The 17838-nt window shown below is 42.0% G+C and overlaps 1 protein-coding gene across 3 annotated transcripts; it reads left to right on the top strand.

Annotated features, from left to right (window-relative positions):
* On the top strand, positions 1 to 17210 carry TSLIG2 (tRNA splicing ligase complex subunit 2). Of its 3 annotated transcripts, none has more exons than XM_045771740.2 (5): positions 1 to 168; positions 2323 to 2489; positions 5908 to 6034; positions 6181 to 6283; positions 8351 to 8373. In XM_045771740.2, the coding sequence occupies exons 1-4, from the start codon at positions 70 to 72 to the stop codon at positions 6262 to 6264; spliced, it is 477 nt and encodes a 158-aa protein (XP_045627696.1). In that variant the 5' UTR covers positions 1 to 69; the 3' UTR covers positions 6265 to 6283; positions 8351 to 8373. The 3 variants fall into 3 exon arrangements, with proteins under 3 accessions (XP_045627696.1, XP_045627694.1, XP_045627695.1); XM_045771739.2 differs by having other exon boundaries at positions 2 to 168; positions 6161 to 6283; positions 8351 to 17210; XM_045771738.2 differs by having other exon boundaries at positions 5908 to 6283; positions 8351 to 17210.
* The last annotated feature ends 628 nt before the right edge of the window (positions 17211 to 17838 follow it).

Below are 17838 nucleotides of genomic sequence, written 5' to 3'. Positions count from 1 at the left end.
GCGTCACTTCCGGGACGCTTCCTTCGTGGAGCCTTGTGGGTAGCCGGCCGGGGTCTCCTGGCGACGACGATGGCGGGGGATGTGGGCGGTCGCAGCTGCACGGATTCGGAGCTGCTGCTGCATCCGGAGCTGCTGTCCCAGGAGTTTCTTCTCCTCACCCTGGAGCAGGTCGGGCGCGCCGGGGCGGGTGGGCCTTTTTGGGAGAGAGGTTCGGACTTGAGCTGGTCCCAAGTAATCCTCAGTGGCAAGCGGACACACCCGCCGCCGTCGCCCCTCCCGCCTGGTTTGTGTCACTCTCCACTCCACACGGACCGACCAGGTCTCCCCATGCCCCTATCCGGGAACGAGACGTCCTTAGAATATCAGGAATTCCTGGGAATTAGGACATATCCTTTTGGGTCTTTGATGGCCCCGACAGAGGAGTCTTGGCGACCCCCGCGGCCTATATGCGAGCAAGGGCCGGGGGAAAAACGTAGTAGAAATGAAGGGTAGTAATCAGGGACTGCCAGGGCTGGAAAGCATCGTAGAAATCGCCCTTTGTTCATATTCTCACCTCGTTTAAAAATGAAACTCAGTCTCAGAGAAGTGAAGTGGCTTATTTAAGGTCACATCATCGCTAAATGGTGCAGGCAGGCAGAAGTCAGGACTCCTGACTCTCAATGCAGCATTTCCTCTTTTCGAGCTAATGTGGCCTCAGATAATAAACAAAAAATAAGACAAAAGAAGTGGTGAATTTGGTTTAAAGTGGTGGAGAATTACTGAAAGTTTCCTTGTGGTTTTAAGTAGCATGTTTTGTTGCTTTCCCTGTGTTTTCCCCTCAGTACTCTTTCTCTCATTTCCTTAACCCCTGCTAAGTAGTTTTATTGACATCAGTTACCTTTCACCTGTGGTTCTCAAACTTCTTAGGTACATCAGAATCACCCCCAGGGCTTGTTAAAACACAGATTACCAGGCTCCATCCCCAGAATGTCGGATTCAGTAGGTCCAGGGTGTGGCCTGAAAATAGGCATTTTCAGCAAGTTCTCGCTGCTAGTCCAAGGATCGTACCTTGAGAACCATCACCCTGGAGCAGTGCTTCCCAAACCAAGGTGCCTATGAATTCTCTGTGAATGTTATCCAGGAGATTCTCACAGGGTTTTTCCATGTCTCTGAGTGAATAGAGGGTGAAAACTGATAACAAAGGGTGGTCAGGTATAAGAGAGAAAAGTAACATTTGTACTTTCAAAATTTTGAAGAAAAAAGTAATCGGGGTAAGTTTATCAGAGGACATAGATTAGGCTTGATTTGCTAGTTACACTGAGCACATATGTTTCCAAGCCTTTCTGAACTGCAGATGAAGAGTCCATGATCTTATTTCCATTCTCATTTTCCTTCTTAAATCCAGACTCTTTATCCGTAACTACTCCTTTTCCTTATGCTCATGTTTTCCGTGATGTTGAGAGCAAAATGGAACGTGAGGGAGAATGAGGTAATTTAGACACAGATGGTAGGACAGTGACTGGAAGCTATTTGAAAGGACTGGTGAAAACATGAGGGGCAGGTTGTAATGATGCATTGTTATCAGTACAGTCATCAGGTAGGGGACTGCAGTGCCCATCTGTAGGGCCATTTGAAATCTTGGTAGTTGACTTCGATTTAAGACACATTATTAGAGAAGCGTGGGAAACAATACTCGGGGTGAGACCTCTAGCCCACTACTTTGATCATGATAGTCACACTCTGGATAATTTTTTTGACATGTAGTAATTGTTATTGTTGTTGGCTTTTTTTTTGGTCTGGTTTCCCCAGGCAGTCTCCCATTTTCAGTTTACTTCATGGATTAAGATGATGCTACTGGAAATGGTCTCCATGCCTGATTACTGGCTAACCAGTTGTGGAATGCAGTCCTTGTCACACTGAGGTCATATGACCATTGTCTTTTAAGATGAGGCTGATCCTAATTTGCAGAGGTTAACTTCTGTAATACTACTTCCTACAGAACTATGTAGGACGGCAGTCCTTTTAAGTCCCTTTAAGACTTAAATAGCAAACTCAGATTTAAATAACAAATTCTGTAATTATAGTAAATACACAATAATTGTATAATTATAGAATTATAAATATAAATTATGAGTTAAGTTATATTAAATTTTATGTATTGTAAATTATAAGTAAATAAAATAAGTTATAATTATTAAATTGTATAGTGGTAAGTTATAAAATATACAATTATTAAACTTTGTAATTATTAAATTTGTTACTTAAGCAGGAATGTTCTACCCTGTTGGTAGGTAGTAATTAACATGAAGGATGTTATTTTGAAATTTGTTTCCTTTTCCACAGAAGAACATAGCTGTTGAAAATGACATAAGAATAAACAAAGACAATCTCACTGATCTTTATGTTCAGCACGCAATACCGTTGCCTCAAAGAGATTTGCCAAAGAATAGGTGGGGGAAAATGATGGAAAAGAAAAGAGAGCAACATGAGATGAAAAATGAGCCTAAAAGGTACTTTTTAGCAGTTCTGGTTTTTATCTTTTATGACTTAACAATTTTGCTTTTCTTTTTTTTTTCTCCAGGTAAACTTAGGTAAGAAAAATTCATTTACTCAATAACTATTTATTGAGCACCAGACACTGTGCTTATAGCATGAATAAAACTGACAGAATTCCCTGCTCATATTTTAATTGGGAGAAACATAATTTAAAAAGCTAGGTAAGATACATGGTATGTTACATAGTGATAAGTATAAATGCTTATAAAAGTAAAGTAAAAGTAAAACGGAGAGAGACTGCCATTTTCAGTAAAGTGGCCAGGAACAAGCTCCCTGAGAAACGGCATTTCAGTACAGAAACCTGTGGGTGATGGAGAGCAAGCTAGCATTCCAGACAGAATACAAGAGCCTGGGTCAGGAGTGTGCCCATCATAAACTCAGAACAATAAGGAGGCCATCAAGGCCAAAGTGGAGAGTCAAGGGGAGAGTGGAGAAAAGAGGTTTATTGGAGGTGAGTAGGGGAGATTGTTGGTTAGATCGTGTAAAGCTTTGTAAGTCATTGTAAGAACTTGGGCTGTGCTCTGAGATAAGAAGCCATTGGAAGATTTTGAGCAGAGTGATGACATCATCTGATGTGCATTTTAACAGCATTACTCTGGCTGCTGTACTGAGAAGTGATTTAAGGTGGGGGGAGGGGAACAGGGAAATCAATCAGGAGGCTGTACTGTGATCCAGGTGATAGATGGTGGTGACTTCGACTGAAGTAGTGAACTTGGTAAGAAGTTGTTGGAGTCTGGGCACCTGGGTAGCGGAGTCGTTAAGCGTCTGCCTTCGGCTCACAGCGTGATCCCGGCGTTCCGGGATCGAGTCCCACATCGGGCTCCTCCGCTGGGAGCCTGCTTCTTCCCCTCCCACTCCCCTGCTGTGTTCCCTCTCTCGCTGGCTGGCTGTCACATAAATAAATAAAATCTTTAGAAAAAAAAAAAAGAAAAAGAAGTTGTTGGAGTTTGGATGTGTTTGGGAGAGATTTGCTGAATTGTGAGGAAAAAAGTGGAGTCGAGATGTTAAGGTTTTTGAATAATAAAGAAATGAAGGAACTGTCAAATAGCTTCAGGGACACTGAGATTTTTAAATTTCAGGAAATTTTTCATAAAACCACAAGCAAATGAATTTCCTTTTTAAAAGAAGGTTATGTTTCTTTAACAATGATAGATGATTTAATGAGGACAAAGCATCCTAAGATCCCTGAGTGAGCTAGTTGTTTCTTTTCCTGTGTCTATTTTATCACAAGTGGGTGCTATTGATGAATTACCGAATGTATTTTGAGAGCCTTCTGTTTGTGAGGTGCTGTCATTGGGAGCGCAGCAGTGACTGTGGGAGAAGGTGGAATGAAGGCTGAGGGTGACGGAGGGTGCTGGCTCCGAGTTGATGAGGGCTGTTAATCTCTAGGTACAGAGAAGGACTCCTTCTTGATGGGGACAGTATTCCCCAAGTGCGAAGAATATAACCTGTGCGTTCATAGTTTTTAGAAAACAGTCTTTCTTTTGATCAGGAGCACATCCAGTTGGGATTGAGTATCATTTTAGCTTGCTGGTTATGTATTGGCACAGGCTCCGTATTTAGTGTCAGCTTTTGTATGTCTGTGGGTTATGCCAAATACATCTTTAGTTTACTTTTGTTGATTCATTCTTTTAAAAAGATTTATTTTAGAGGCGGAGCTTGAGTGAGTGGGGGGAGGGGCAGAGGGAAAGAGAGAGAGAATCCTGAAGCAGACCCTGAGCTGAGTGAGGAGCCCAGAGCCCGATGGGCTCCATCCCAGGACCCTGAGATCATGACCTGAGCCAAAATCAAGAGTTGGCTGCTTAACCAACTGTGCCACCCAGGCGCCCCTTACTTTTGTTGATTCTTAATAAGAAAGTATTTTCTTCTTGATCTGCACATTCAGGCGCATTATCCTAAGCAAAGCTTCAGTACTGTTTTTTCATATGACAATCCCTTTAAGCTCCTCAGTATCCTATTGGAAAGGATTTGTGACCTTTTTTTTTTTTTTTTTTTAAAAGATTTTATATGTTTATTTGACAGCACAAGCAGGGGGAGCGGCAGGCAAAGGGAGAGGGAGAAGCGGAGTCCCCACTGAGCAGAGAGCCCAACGTGGGGCTTGATCCCAGGACTCTGGGATCATGACCAAAGCTGAAGGCAGATGCGTAACCATCTGAGCCACTGAGGTGCCCTGGATTTGTGACTTTAAAAAAAAAAATCACAAATTTGACTCTTGAATCAAAACATTAAAGCTGGAGGATATAAGAGATCGTTAGGTATTGCTGAATTGCTTACTTTTCTGGAGGAACTGAGCTCCAGAGAAGTGGTGTGATGTGCCCCAGGTCACACAGAGCTCGGCCCAGATCAACCGTACAGTGCTTCTCGAACTTCAGCATGCCCCTGAGATCTTAGGTTGAACTCTCACAAGCTGGTGAGCCCTGCTCTCTCTGATGAGTCCTGTGTTTCCCTTCCGCAGCGGCAGTGTGTATGTAGGGAACTCTTTTTATCTTCTACCAGATGATGTTTAGTGGTGACTTGAGAATTGGTGAGTTTGGCCAGTCACCCAGGATCTGATTAAAATGCAGAATCTGAATCAGTACAGGTTGAAGCCCCAGATTCTGCATTTCTCAACAGGCTCCCAAGGTGATGATTATGCTTCTGGTCCCTCAACCACACTTTGAGTGGCAAGGCTGAAGTGTTCTATTAACTGCTCAAGTTCTTGTTACATGTTTAATTAAAAGGTTTTTCCCCCCATAAATCTGTTGTTTCACTTGAGGTATAATGAATAGTGGACAAATAAACGCTTTTATTATTTATCTTTATAATTCAGAGTGGAAATTAGGTTTTCAGAAGCTAAACATGAAGACTTGCCAGATTTTAAAATTAACATTACACAAACGTTATAGTTAGAATTAGAGAGTGCCTTGGCTTTAGAGACCATTGATAAATAGAATGTTCTCATTGTTTGTAGACTGTAACTGTGATAGTCTTGCTGTAGTTTTGTAGTTCATCGTCCTTTTTAAATAATAACTGATAACCCTATCAATTAGATGGGTTGATTTTTAAAACTTAAAATTTTTTTTAGTTACTAGGAAATCTTGTTTTAAGTTCTGGGGTTAATTGGTTGGTTGATGTTTTAAAAATAATCCATTTTGTGTGTATATTAAAGCTAACTTAAGTTTCTAGTCAATAAATATTTTACACTTTAAAGCATTAGAAAATTGTGATTTCATTTAGGGTGAACATAGACAATTTCATTCCCAGTAGTCCTACTTGCAATAGATCAAGTCTTACCAGTAAATGTTTTCTGGTCACTGTTTTAGCTTTGAGTTTCTGCAGACTGGTTTGCCATTGCAGATCGTATTTTTCAAGAATACATCTCTTTGATTTCAGGACTAGCACTGTAGATGGGTTAAGGAAAAGACCCCTCATTGTGTTTGATGGAAGTTCAACAAGTACAAGCATCAAAGTGAGAAAGACAGAGAATGGAGATAATGACCGGCTCAGGCCTCCCCCTCAGGCAAGCTTTACCAGTAATGCCTTTCGAAAATTGTCAAATTCCTCTTCAAGTGTTTCACCCCTAATTCTGTCTTCCAATTTGCCTATGAACAATAAAATGGAACACAATAATAATGACACTAAACAGAACCATGACTTAACGCATAGGAAAAGTCCTTTGGGTCCTGTGAAGTCCCCACCTTTGTCCCCTGTTGGAGCTACTCCCGTGAAGTTAAAGCGAGCGGCCCCTAAAGAAGAAGCTGAGGCTGTGGTAAGTGCGGGGCGGCTTCTGTGCTGGTAAGCAAGAGGGATGAAGTCTCTGAGCGGGGAGGCCTGGAGGCCTCGTGGTGCCGGAGTGGGCCAGCCGGGCCACAGGCAGCTCTTGAACTCTTACGGGTCCTCTCTCATGTTGACTCCTGGAATTAGAAAATCCATGATGATAAACTAACGTTTTTTAAGTCCACTCAATTTATTTCTGCTTAAAATATCTTAAGCACTTTTCCTAGACTTTTCTCATCTTGATCCTGTAACCATCTTTGGAACTAAAAGAGAAAAATACTCCTTTGTTAGTAAAGCTCAGAATGTTAAGCGATTTGTCCAGAGTCACATATTTATTAGGTAGCATTTGAGAGCTTGACCTTCAGTCTGTCTGTTTTACACTTACCTGAAAACCACACTAGAGTGTTCAGGATTTATCACAGACCTCCACTTCCCCTCCAATTTAACTATCCTTGGAGGGATAGGGGAGGTTTGGGAACATACTGTGTTGGGCTGTATTATAGTTAAGCATTTGGATGCTTGCATTTCATATACTGCAAATGGTACTGATAGGCGATGTACTTAGAGTTATTTAAAGTTTAATTTATGAAATGGTATATATACATATATGTACACACACACATATACATACTTGATTCTTCCCTAGGCTCCTCAGAAAATGATTTTACTTTTAAACATCCAGCAGTTCTATAGGTTTTATTCCTTGTCTTAGTCTCTTTGGGCTGCTATACCAAAAAATAATACTGACTAGATGACTTACACAACAGACATGCATTTCTCACAGTTCTGGAGGCTGGGAAGTCCAGAATCAAGGTGCTGGCAGGTTCATTGTCTGGTGAAGGCCCACTTCCTGGTTCATACTTGGCTGCTTCCCACTGTGTTCTCACGTGGTGGAAGGGGCAAGTAAGCTCTCTGAGGTCTCTTTTCTAAGGGCCCATTCATGAGAGTGCCTCTCTTGTGATTTAAGCACCTCCCAAAGACCCCACCCCCAATACCGTCACGTTGGGGATTAGGTTTCAACATATGAATTTTGAGGGGACACACGCATTCAGTCTATAGTATTCCTATGTTATACTCTGACTTTATTATCCTCTTCGAATTGTGTGTCAAAGGGATCAAAACTCAGAGTAGTTCAAAGATTCTAAAATAGTAGCAGAAAGAAGACTACCTACTGTAAATCTGACCAGCGCTGGGATCTTCCCTTAGTTTATTCTTTCAGCTACCCGGTGACATAGCACAGTTCTTTTTCTCGTTTCACAGATGAGGAAATAGAAGCTCTGATAGTTTAAATAAACTTGTCCAGGGTTTCAGAGTTAGTAAATGGCCAGGCTGCAGTTTGGATAGAGACCTGTTTGACCTCAGCGCACGAACTTCTAATGACACCAAGCTGCCGCTCTACTTATTTCGGTCACTTTTGTGGGAAGGAGGAGGAGGGTGTCAGATAAGAGTGGGGGGGGGGAAAGGATGGATAATCTCGACCTCAAATATTATAATTAAAGTGTTAGCCTTGAGGATCTTTTTTTCGGTCTCTTAAAACACATCTTTCTACTCAGAAAAATTTTACTCTTTCAGAGATGTGATTTTATTTTTATTTTTAAGTTTACTAGTATTAAGATCTTGGACTGTGAGGTTGAGGAAGGCGATGGGGTAGGCAGGGAAGAAGCAGGTCTGGAGTCCTCAGTGGTTTTCAATTCTGAATGCACCTTAGGATTACCCGGAGGAGCTTCCAGAAAACCCAGACAGAAGGCAGACTCTCATCCCCGCCACCTTGCGTGGATTCTGACTTAATTGGTTCTGGGATAAGACCCAGGTCTGGGCATGTTTGTAAGTGCTGTGGGTGATTCTAATATGCAAACTTTTGAGAACCACAGCTGGAAAAAATGGGTAGCAGGGGGACTTGCTTTTTTTCCCTAATCTCCTAAAATCTTCTCCCACCAGATGGCAGCAGTGATCTACCATTCGTATATTAGTAGTGAGCTTTGGTGGTTTAAAGTACTTATTTCAAGCTATCCTCTGACATTTCTGCAAGTATAAACTGGTTTCTGTTCATGTTTTTCAGAATAACCTGAAGCCCCCAGAAACAAAGAGGAAGATACAACATGTTACATGGCCCTGAAGGAAAGTTTCCAAAAATGTAAATATAACTGTAACTGTAGTTTTTCAAGCAAGTTCACATATATTGACAGTATTTACAGAGATCCTGATTATTGTGAAATTTTCTTAAGAGGTTTAAAATTAGGTTTGAAAAAAATAGTTTTTCCTCTCCCCTCCTCCCCCCGTTTTTTAAAAAATTTTTGCCTTTTGTGCCCTTATTAGGAAAGAATTTCTTTTTAAACAAATGACTTAGTTTAAGTCATTTATATTGATCCTAGTCAATCATTAGCTGCCAGTCTGATAAGCATCTGATGAATTTTAGGAGTTTTCATTACTGTTTCAGTGTTTGGGTAAACTTGAGATTTTGTTTAAACTCAAAATATTTTAGAAGTTCACAATTTTTATTTCTTTTCCCTAGCAAAAGAATTTAACAGTTTATCCTAATATTTTAGTAAATACTGCCAAACTCCTCCTCAAGGTTCACCAAAAAAAGCATATTTGTAGTGCTGCCAATAAAGTATTCAGAATATACAGATGAAATTGCTGTTCTTTAAGTGCTTACATTGCTTTTTCCCATAAAAATCAAAAGGGAAATCAGTGCTTGCTGTTGCTCCTTCCCTTGAAGTCATAACAGAATTGGTGTATTGGGAGTTGACTGGCCAGTCTCACAGCTGGTCCACCCTTAAGATGTCCTGGTCACGCAGCGGTCCTCACTGTTTTCATGAGCAGTCTGTGGTCTCACTCTGGGAGCTCAGGTGTCACTCGTTCCTAGGAGCTTCATCCTTTCCAAAAGAAGCCGACTTTAAAATCTTCTGGTGACATAGTCACGTTCGAGGTGGTGCCTGATGGCAGGAGGGTTAGAGAATAGGAGGAGGGGGATGGAATTCCAGCACTTCCGAGAGTCCAGGAGGGAGAGCGCTGAGGGGGAAGCTCAGCATGAGCTGGAGTAGGCAGAAGAGAGGGTGCGGAAGCCGGCAGTCACCGCAGAGTGACGGCGTAGAGGACGCGTACCAGCCGGACGAGGCTCCCTGCTGCGGTAACGGGCAGCTTCCCACGGGGCTGCCATGCACACGTTACCCACTGAGGTTTTGTGTTCATGTTAAAGCAATGTTACCATCCCAGTCGTACAGTGGAGATCAGTGGGAACATAGGGTATTCCTTATAGCCACACGCTCTCCTGTCCACTTTTTTGCCTTGTATTTCTAACCAAGTGCAGAGGATACTTTATACTTTTTTCTTTATGTGACTGATCTTCAAATTGGGGTTCACCTTTTCATTAACTTTTTACAGCAGTCTCATTCCTCTTTTGATTTGTTGAAACAAGTATTTTAGTTCAGCTATTAAATAGCCTTACAAAAAATTCATTCAGCCTGGCAGGTAAGTACTGTACTAAAACTTGAACCCTACAGTTTTTAGCCATTCTGCCTTTATTCAGACTATAAATCTGTACAAACAAGATGAAATTGATACATACTATGTGTTGCATAAATTATTGACATTATGCCAAATGAGTGAATATATAGTTATCTGCAGGGCTGATAATGTGTAATGTTATTGAGGGACGACTGTAACCCTTTACATAGCTGTATGTTAAGGAAGATTTTAAAAGTACAGATTTTAGGGTAGAATGACAAATTATATTTGATAATTCAGTTGTCCCTTCTGCTTTCATCTGCATTCTCTCTTAGTTAAGAGAGAGTTAGCCATTTGACAGTTTTAAGTCAGTGGAAACTTATTTTTAGTTACTCAAAATTAATTTTTAATTTGTATATTTAACTTACAGAGTAGGTTGGTAATAACAGCTGAACTGTGTAACATTGTTGCTTCAAATTGAAGTTTATATTATGAACCTTCAGAATCAGTGCTCATATAGCAGCATATTATTGAGCTATTTTGAGTTTGAAATGTGGAGAAGTGCTAACCCACATACTGTGTATTACGTAATACCAACATCTTAGAGTGCTGTGCCTTCTCAAGGTGTATAGATACAGCTTGTCTTGCAGTGTCTTCCTCCATGTCATGAAGCCTCCCGAATGATGAGAATCTGAAGCAGAAGTGTCGGGAATCTTACGATTTGAAGGGTTGCTTTGGTGTGCTTTCAAGTTTAGAAGGACCTGATTTGAATGGCAGACAACTTTGGCATACCCTTGACTCACTCACGTGGGTTAATGTTGTTGCTGTTGATTTCATATTCCAGCAGAGCCACCCTTTTTTATTATTGGGGTAGGCAACTGAATGGTCGAGTCCGTGAGTGGCTTCTGAGGTGTAGTTAACAGGCACTTTACCACTGCCTGCCGTTGGCGGGTGGTCTTGTTCTTTTCTTCCCCTCCTTCTTTGTCCCCCGTTTTCTTTTTTCTTATTCCCCTTTCCCATATTTTAACTTCTTTGGCTTCCATTCTCCATCTTCCTTTCTGCAGACCCTAAGTGTCAGGCTTAGGTTTGCGCGTCATAATGCATTCATTGAGGAGTTAAGATAGGCTGACCCCCGGTCCTCTTACATTTGAGGGATCATAGACTGCTGCGTGAATTCTGGAACTCTCAAGCCCCTGCAGCAAGGGCCCTAAATTGCTTCCCAGTGGCTGTAAAGGCAGTACAGTTTACCAAAATAGCTTTATTAATCTCGACAGCTACCAGGCACTTTGGAAAGTTGGTTCAACTACTACTGTGAGGCTGTAATATTTTTGCTAGTATTAAAATCCTTCAGAATTGTAATTATTATTTGAAATAATATTTTGGTTGACTTAAGTTTTGAGAGAGGATTCAAAAACTGATCTAGAGACTCACTCAATAGCAATGACCTTTTTTAAAACTTACATCAAGTAAAACTGCCAGTAGATGAAATCATATGTATGTAAGAGCTTCCTCTATTTACTACTGTGCCACTTCAGTAATTTTTAGAGGCTACGAAATGGTCAAAATGTTTAAAGTGTGCTCTTTTATTAAATGCTTGTGCAGGTTTTGTAATTCAGTACAGAAAGTTTAACCTTGTCATGTACATTTTTGTATGTAAAAGGTCTTTTAAGTAGCCTTATCCTTATTTAAATAAACTGAATAAAATTATTGAGTAGGTCTGTCATTCATAAAAAAATAAAGTGAAAAACCATTCTGTAATGACTTGATCTCTTTTTATTTGATCAGACTGTATGGTGGGAAAATTATGCTTTACAGTCCACCCTTCTGTAGCAGGATTGATTGGGATCAGGCATCATGCCAGTCCGGCCACGTCCCAGGGCCCGTGCTGTGAAGCAGTGATGGACTAGAGTGGCCCGGTGTTGGGATAGCCTAATGCCGCTGGGGCTGCCACGCTGACTGCCACTGCGCTTTGATGGGTGGAAACAAGTCCCTCGAACCTTAGCCCGAGGGAGCTTTCTTACAAACTTGGAGCAAATGAGAAGTTCAGTTGAAGGATCATATATTTGTGTCCAGGGTGGTCTTTAAAAAGTACACTTCTAAACTGGTACGTTAATGTTGGAGACTGAAGCCCTAAATTTACTGACTTGGAAACATTTTAGCTTACTTTCTACCTTGAATTTTAAAAAATAGATAATTTTTTTTGTCTGGACAGAAGAGACAAAATTTATTTTAATTGTTTTGCTCTTGCAGTTTTTGTTAAACCTATTTGTCTATCCTATTGTGGCAGAAAAAATAAAGATGTGAATTAATTATGTTCCTGCTCAATGACATGATGGGTAATTGTAATGACAGAAAGTCAAACCAAGAAATGAAATAGAGATGGGGACGGGAGGGTGAAAAGCTACTTTAAATGTAGTGGTTAGGAAAGGCCTCTTTGAAGAGATTATTTTAAGGGGAGACAGTTTTGGAAAGCTCTCAGGAAAAGCATTTTTATCGTAGACTTTAAACGTCTACGTATTTGTCGCTCCTTCCATCAGCAATGGAGTCTGTTTCTCACTACTTGAATATGGACTGGCCTTGTAATTTGCCTTCATCAAACAAATGCTTCTCTCACACTGGGACCCTGCTGCAGCCACCTGAAAAGGCCTGCTAGAAAAACATCCAGGAAACAGCACTAACCACCAGATGTGACTTAGCCCCCCATCCCCACGCTGGCTGCCAGCTGACCACAGCTCCATGAGTGGCCCAGGTGAGACCAGCCCAAACATCTGACTTAGAGCATCCTGAGTGAACAGAATAGGGGTTGTAATAAGCCACACCAAGTGTTGGGGATGGTTTGCTACCCAGCATTAGATAACAGCCACCAGTTAAGAGCGGAGTGAAGGCGCTGAGGCTTATTACTAGGATTTTAGAACAGAAAGAGCGTGTGGCTCCAATCCGCGAAAAGAGCAGGCGGAGTATATAAAAAGCCAAAACAGGTAGGCAGGAGCAGGATTCTGAGGATCTTACCTAGGCCATGGTAAGGACTTTGATTCTACAAGCAGTTGGAAGCTATTAACTATGTTCAGATTTAACCAAGCATTAGTTTAATCAAAAGACAGAAATAAGACTAGCTAAGTAAGTATATAATAGCCCTGAACTATTTTCTCTAGTAAAATTATCCAAGTTTTTTCGTTTTGTTTTTCAGCTTATTTGAACTAAAATATTTATATTTGCTTTGACAAATGTTAGGAGACTGAAACACCAATTATGGCAAAAGATATTTTTCGTAACTATAGAAACACCACATCTAGCTAAGCTTTTTGTTACATCTGTCTCGCTATGTAATTTTTAAAAATAAGCTTTTAAAAAATAAACCTTTTATTTTAGGGAAGTTTGAGGTTTGTAGAAAAATCACCAAGATAGTAGAGTTCCCATACACCACACCCCGAGTTTCCCCCATTACTGATACACATTAATATGGTATGTTCATGGAAGTGAATACCAGTACGTTATTGTTAGCCGACATCCATAATTTTACTCATATTTCCTTAGTTTTTACTTAATGTTGTTTGCCATCCCAGGATCCCATCCAGGACACCACCTTATATTTAGTCATATTCCCTGTGCTGTAATTACATCCCCATGACTGACTGACTTTATAACTAAGTTTGTACCTCTTAGTCCCCTTCACCTATTTTCCCCATCTCCCTGTGGCAACTACCCATTTGTTCTCTGTATCTATGAAACGGTTTCTGTTTTTTGTTGTTGTTGGCTGTTTGTCCGTTTGTTTTGGTCCTGGGAGATTTTTTTATTCATAGGCTTCTAATTGTGTAACTGCTAATAGGTGTCTGGGGATGAAGTTACACTGCTCTTATTTTTGTAACAGGGTTTTATTTGTTACTCTCTTTGCCGCTCTTAAAAAGGTCAGTTTCTTAGTTTATGCACATTTTGGCATATGCATTACCTGGACATTTCCTCAGGGTTTCAGAAAAATTTGTATGTATTCAGAGATGGCATTTCCCCCACAATCATCTCTACATGTAAGAAAATAATTTGTGTTTTATTTTAGATACCCTCCCTGAAATTTATCAAGTCACATTATGGATTTTGCTAGTTCTTCTCCAGTGGGGGTTATTTAGACTGTAACCACAATCTAATCCAACATTCTGATTTACAAAAGAGGACGCTGAGGCCTGGAGGAAGAGTGACTTCTCTAACGGCATGCAGTTTGTTGGTGGCAGAACAGTGACTAAAACCTAGATCTCTTGCTCTTCTGTGTGAAACCAGAGATAGGGCCCTTTCTGGAAGCCACCCCCTGCCCCGCCCTGGGAGTAAAGTGTACAGTGGTGCCAGCTTTTAGAAAAGCAGTCATTCAAAAGGACAGGCAACTTGGCTGCTGGAGAGAAGAGATGTAAGTATTGTAAAAATGTACAGCTGCTGGTTTTTACTGCCGTGGGGAAATTCTCAGAATGGACAGTGAGCTAGGAGTCAAGAGACCTGCGTTCTGGCCCGTAGGCCTCTGTGTCTTGAGTAAATTTTATTCTTTCTGCACCCCTGTGTCCTCCTGTCAGCATATGAGAGGCTTCCTCAAGTCTGAATGGGCTTCACTAATGACTGACAATTGATTTTATGTTTTTATGTATTTTAAGTTCCCAAAGGAATACGATGAACTGAGACACAAGTTAATTTCCCTTTTATTCTGCTTTAGTACAGCTAATTTTTTAAAAAAACCTTCTCAAACGGAATTCGGGCTTATTTATTAGGCTGATTTATGACGTGAGGACAGCCACCTGCTTACATATTGGGCTGTCCATTTGTGGCGAGTCAGTGATACGTTCTAAATATATTCTGGCTTCACCTGTGTTGATGACAAGGCTTTCTCTGCTCCTGGGTCTCTAGGGCTCTGCTTTACAGCAGCGCTGAGGTCTTTCACAGACACTTCTTGGAAGTTTTACCAGAGATTAAGCTGTCACTAAGGACAATATGGAGACGGTAGTCACAGGCCTAGCTCCGGGGTCCTGGTATCAGAGCAAGTACATTTACTGAGCTGCTTGCTACGTTCAAGGTCCATGCAAGGTGATGTGAAGTGGGGAGCTTCCCGGGTGTCATCTGAAACCGTCTGCCTTCGGGGGCTGGGAAGACTGAAGAGAGAGGCAGGCCGCCCCAGGTGGGTCGGTGGCAGTTTTAAGAAGCAGGGGGAGCTCACATGTGAGGCTTATCTTGGGCGGCAGCAAGACGGAATGGATCCCCGCACCCGCCCTCTCAATCTTAAAAGTTCATAAAGGGGCCTTAACTGGGTTCGTTCACGTGTACTGTGCAGACGTTCTCACCACCGCCTCACTGTCTGAGGGCTGTGTCCTTGGAACAGCCTCCAGGGGCAGGCAGGCTACATTCCCACATGCCGTGGACAGGGGAGGGGTGAGGAGCCTCCGAGCACCTGGGTCCGGCTCGTGTGTCAACTGGCAGTCCCTTCTCTCTGATGACTTCCCCCAACAGGGAAATGGGTTGCTTTCCGTTACTTCACTGACTGGAGTTCTACGGTTTGGGCTGAAGGTAGACTAGTTTATGAAGAGTTTTATAATATCCTAAATATTAAATAATACTGTGAAGTTTAAGTATATAATTCTAATAAATATATAACTTATTCTACAAGGTAGTTACGCATTTTAACATCAAAGCTCCAAGTTACTAAAATCAGAGGTAAAATCAACGTAAGTCTGGATTTTGTAGACTGTGACAAAGAGGAATTAACAATGTTTATAGTTAGGGTTTCTTATGCCAAACAGTAGAGGAAAAAAGCTGGCTCTGACTTTTTCAAATGTAAGGAACAATTCTGCTGGGAAAAAGTGTTGAAGGAAGAAAAAGCACCGAAGAGCTGACAGTCAAGAATCTAAGAGAACCCAAGAATCCAGAGAAGTCGGCCGCTTGGATGCTCTGGCGAAAGTGAGCCATGGGTTTGGTGACCATGACACAAAGTACAGAGAAGTCAAAGCCCCGTGCCCCCCAAGAAAGGAAACCTAATAGCTATGACCCCAAAGAGCAACCCCATGTGCTAGAGGTAAAGAGAAGTAAGCCTGGCCTGCTGAGGGAGGGAGGATAAGAGGGAAAGAAAAGAAGAAAGAACAGGAAAATAGGAAGGAAGAAGAGCTGTGGTGGAGGCTAGAAGCATGCAAGCCGGCTCTCACAGATTCCTGACCACACCTGACAACCCCCCCTCCCCGAGGATGGCCAAGGCAACACAGCAAGTGACTCAAGTCGTTCCAGGCTGGCGGAGGTCCTAGAAATGATCTCTGTGGGAAGACAGTTTCGTCCTGAGCCCGAGGAAACCCCCACAGATCATTTTTTTAACGTCAGCGACCAGCACTAGTTAAAATTATGCAAGCATGCAAGGAAACACGGCCCCAGGCATGAGGGTCAGTAGAAACGTCAGGTGGTACGGACACCCCCACAGCTACCATGTACTAGAATAACCACGTAAAGATCAAGTTTGCTTTGCTTCAAGAATAAGGTAAGCTTTAAAATAACTGTCCAGTACAGGGAATTATAGAACATACACGTCTTTATTGAGGGTCTCATAAATACCGTGAAGTTATAAAAATCCTATATAGAGTGAACTTACATATACCTAACTGTAACCGCTATCCAAAATCAAGGTTTAGAGCAAGGGTCGGCAAACTTCCTGTCAAGGGCCAGATAGGAAGAATGTCTCGTGGGCAGGATTTAGCCATGGACCATGGTTTGCCAACAATAATACAGAACGTTTCCAGCATTCCAGAAGCTTCTCTTAGGTCCCTTCCCAGAGAGGTAACCACTGTTCTGACTTCTATCTCTATAGTTTAGTTTTACCTAAAAACACCTGCGTTGTGTACTTCTTACATACATTTTATTTCACAACTTAAGTCTTGCTTAATAAAAAGGATTATCATAGAGCCATTCCGAAATAGCATGTAGTGTCATGATACACAACTGATAGAGGGTTGAGTAGGGTTGGGCCGGAGACAGACCCAGATTTTGTGTGTGGTTGGACTCAAACTTCAAACCCTCTCCTCCAAGTTTGTCCAGGTTCTTGGACGTGTTGTTGTTTTTTAAGATTTTGTTTATTTAAATAAATAAGAGCGCTTGCAAGCGGGCACGAGCGGGGGCTGGGCAAAGGGAGAGGGAAAAGCGGGTTCCCCGTTGATCCCAGGACCCTGGGATCATGACCTGAGCTAAAGGCAGACGCCTAACTGACTGAGCCACCCAGGTGCCCCTTGGATGTGTTTTTAGATTAAAAATTTTTCATCAAATTTGGGGAAGTGTTCAGCCACTCTTAAAAAATTTTTTTTCTGTCCCTTTTCTCTCTTTCTGATACTCCCATTCATTATACCTATGTTGGTTCACTTAACGGTATCTCACATTGCTCTGAGTTTGTTAATTTTTCTTCATCTTTCCCGTTTTCCAAATTTCATAATCTCTGTCGGTCTATATTCAATTGCACAGATTTTTTTTTTCTTCTCTCAAATGTATGATCCCCTCCTGTGGATTTTCCATTTCCGTGATGATACTTTTCAGCTCCAGAATTCCCATTTGATATTTTTATACATTTCTCTCTTCATTGGTGTTCTGTTTGGTAAGCATTGCTGTCCTGCGTGTTCCTTTAATTCTTTGAAGCTGCCAGCATTTGGGTAGAGGTTCTGCTTAAGCACTTTGAGTTGATGAGACTCCTGCTTTTTGCTTATGATCTGTGTGTGGCGTAGAGAATGCTTTCAAGTCCGCTGCATGTCCCACTCTGGTCCTGAGCGGGTGTGACCCAGTCCACGCCCACCGTATCCTGGCCCCAGGGATAAATGGGACCAGGAGGGCTCTTCCCAGCTGTCTCTTTCCCTGGTTCTCTGTTAAACTCCTGGCTGGTCTGCCATTTTGCCTTTTGCTGCTAGTATCACGCAGCTAGCAACCCCTTCTCAGCCGCTCGCCACCGAAATCCCCGTTGTTTTCGATGATCCCCGGAGGCATAGATCCCTCCATTCCGGGTACCCGAGAGTCCCTTCCTGTAGAGCTGCTGAGCTAGTTGCTCACGGCGCTGCCACTCCCACCCACAGCATCCTGCTTCTGGAGCAGCACTCCTCTGCGAGCAAGTGC

This window comes from Ursus americanus, chromosome 7, assembly GCF_024610735.1.
Source record: "Ursus americanus isolate L20-20 chromosome 7, mUrsAme1.1.p, whole genome shotgun sequence".
NCBI lineage: Eukaryota > Metazoa > Chordata > Mammalia > Carnivora > Ursidae > Ursus > Ursus americanus.
The sequence above is the reverse complement of the archived record's forward strand: the minus strand, read 5'-3'. Positions and strand labels throughout refer to the sequence as shown.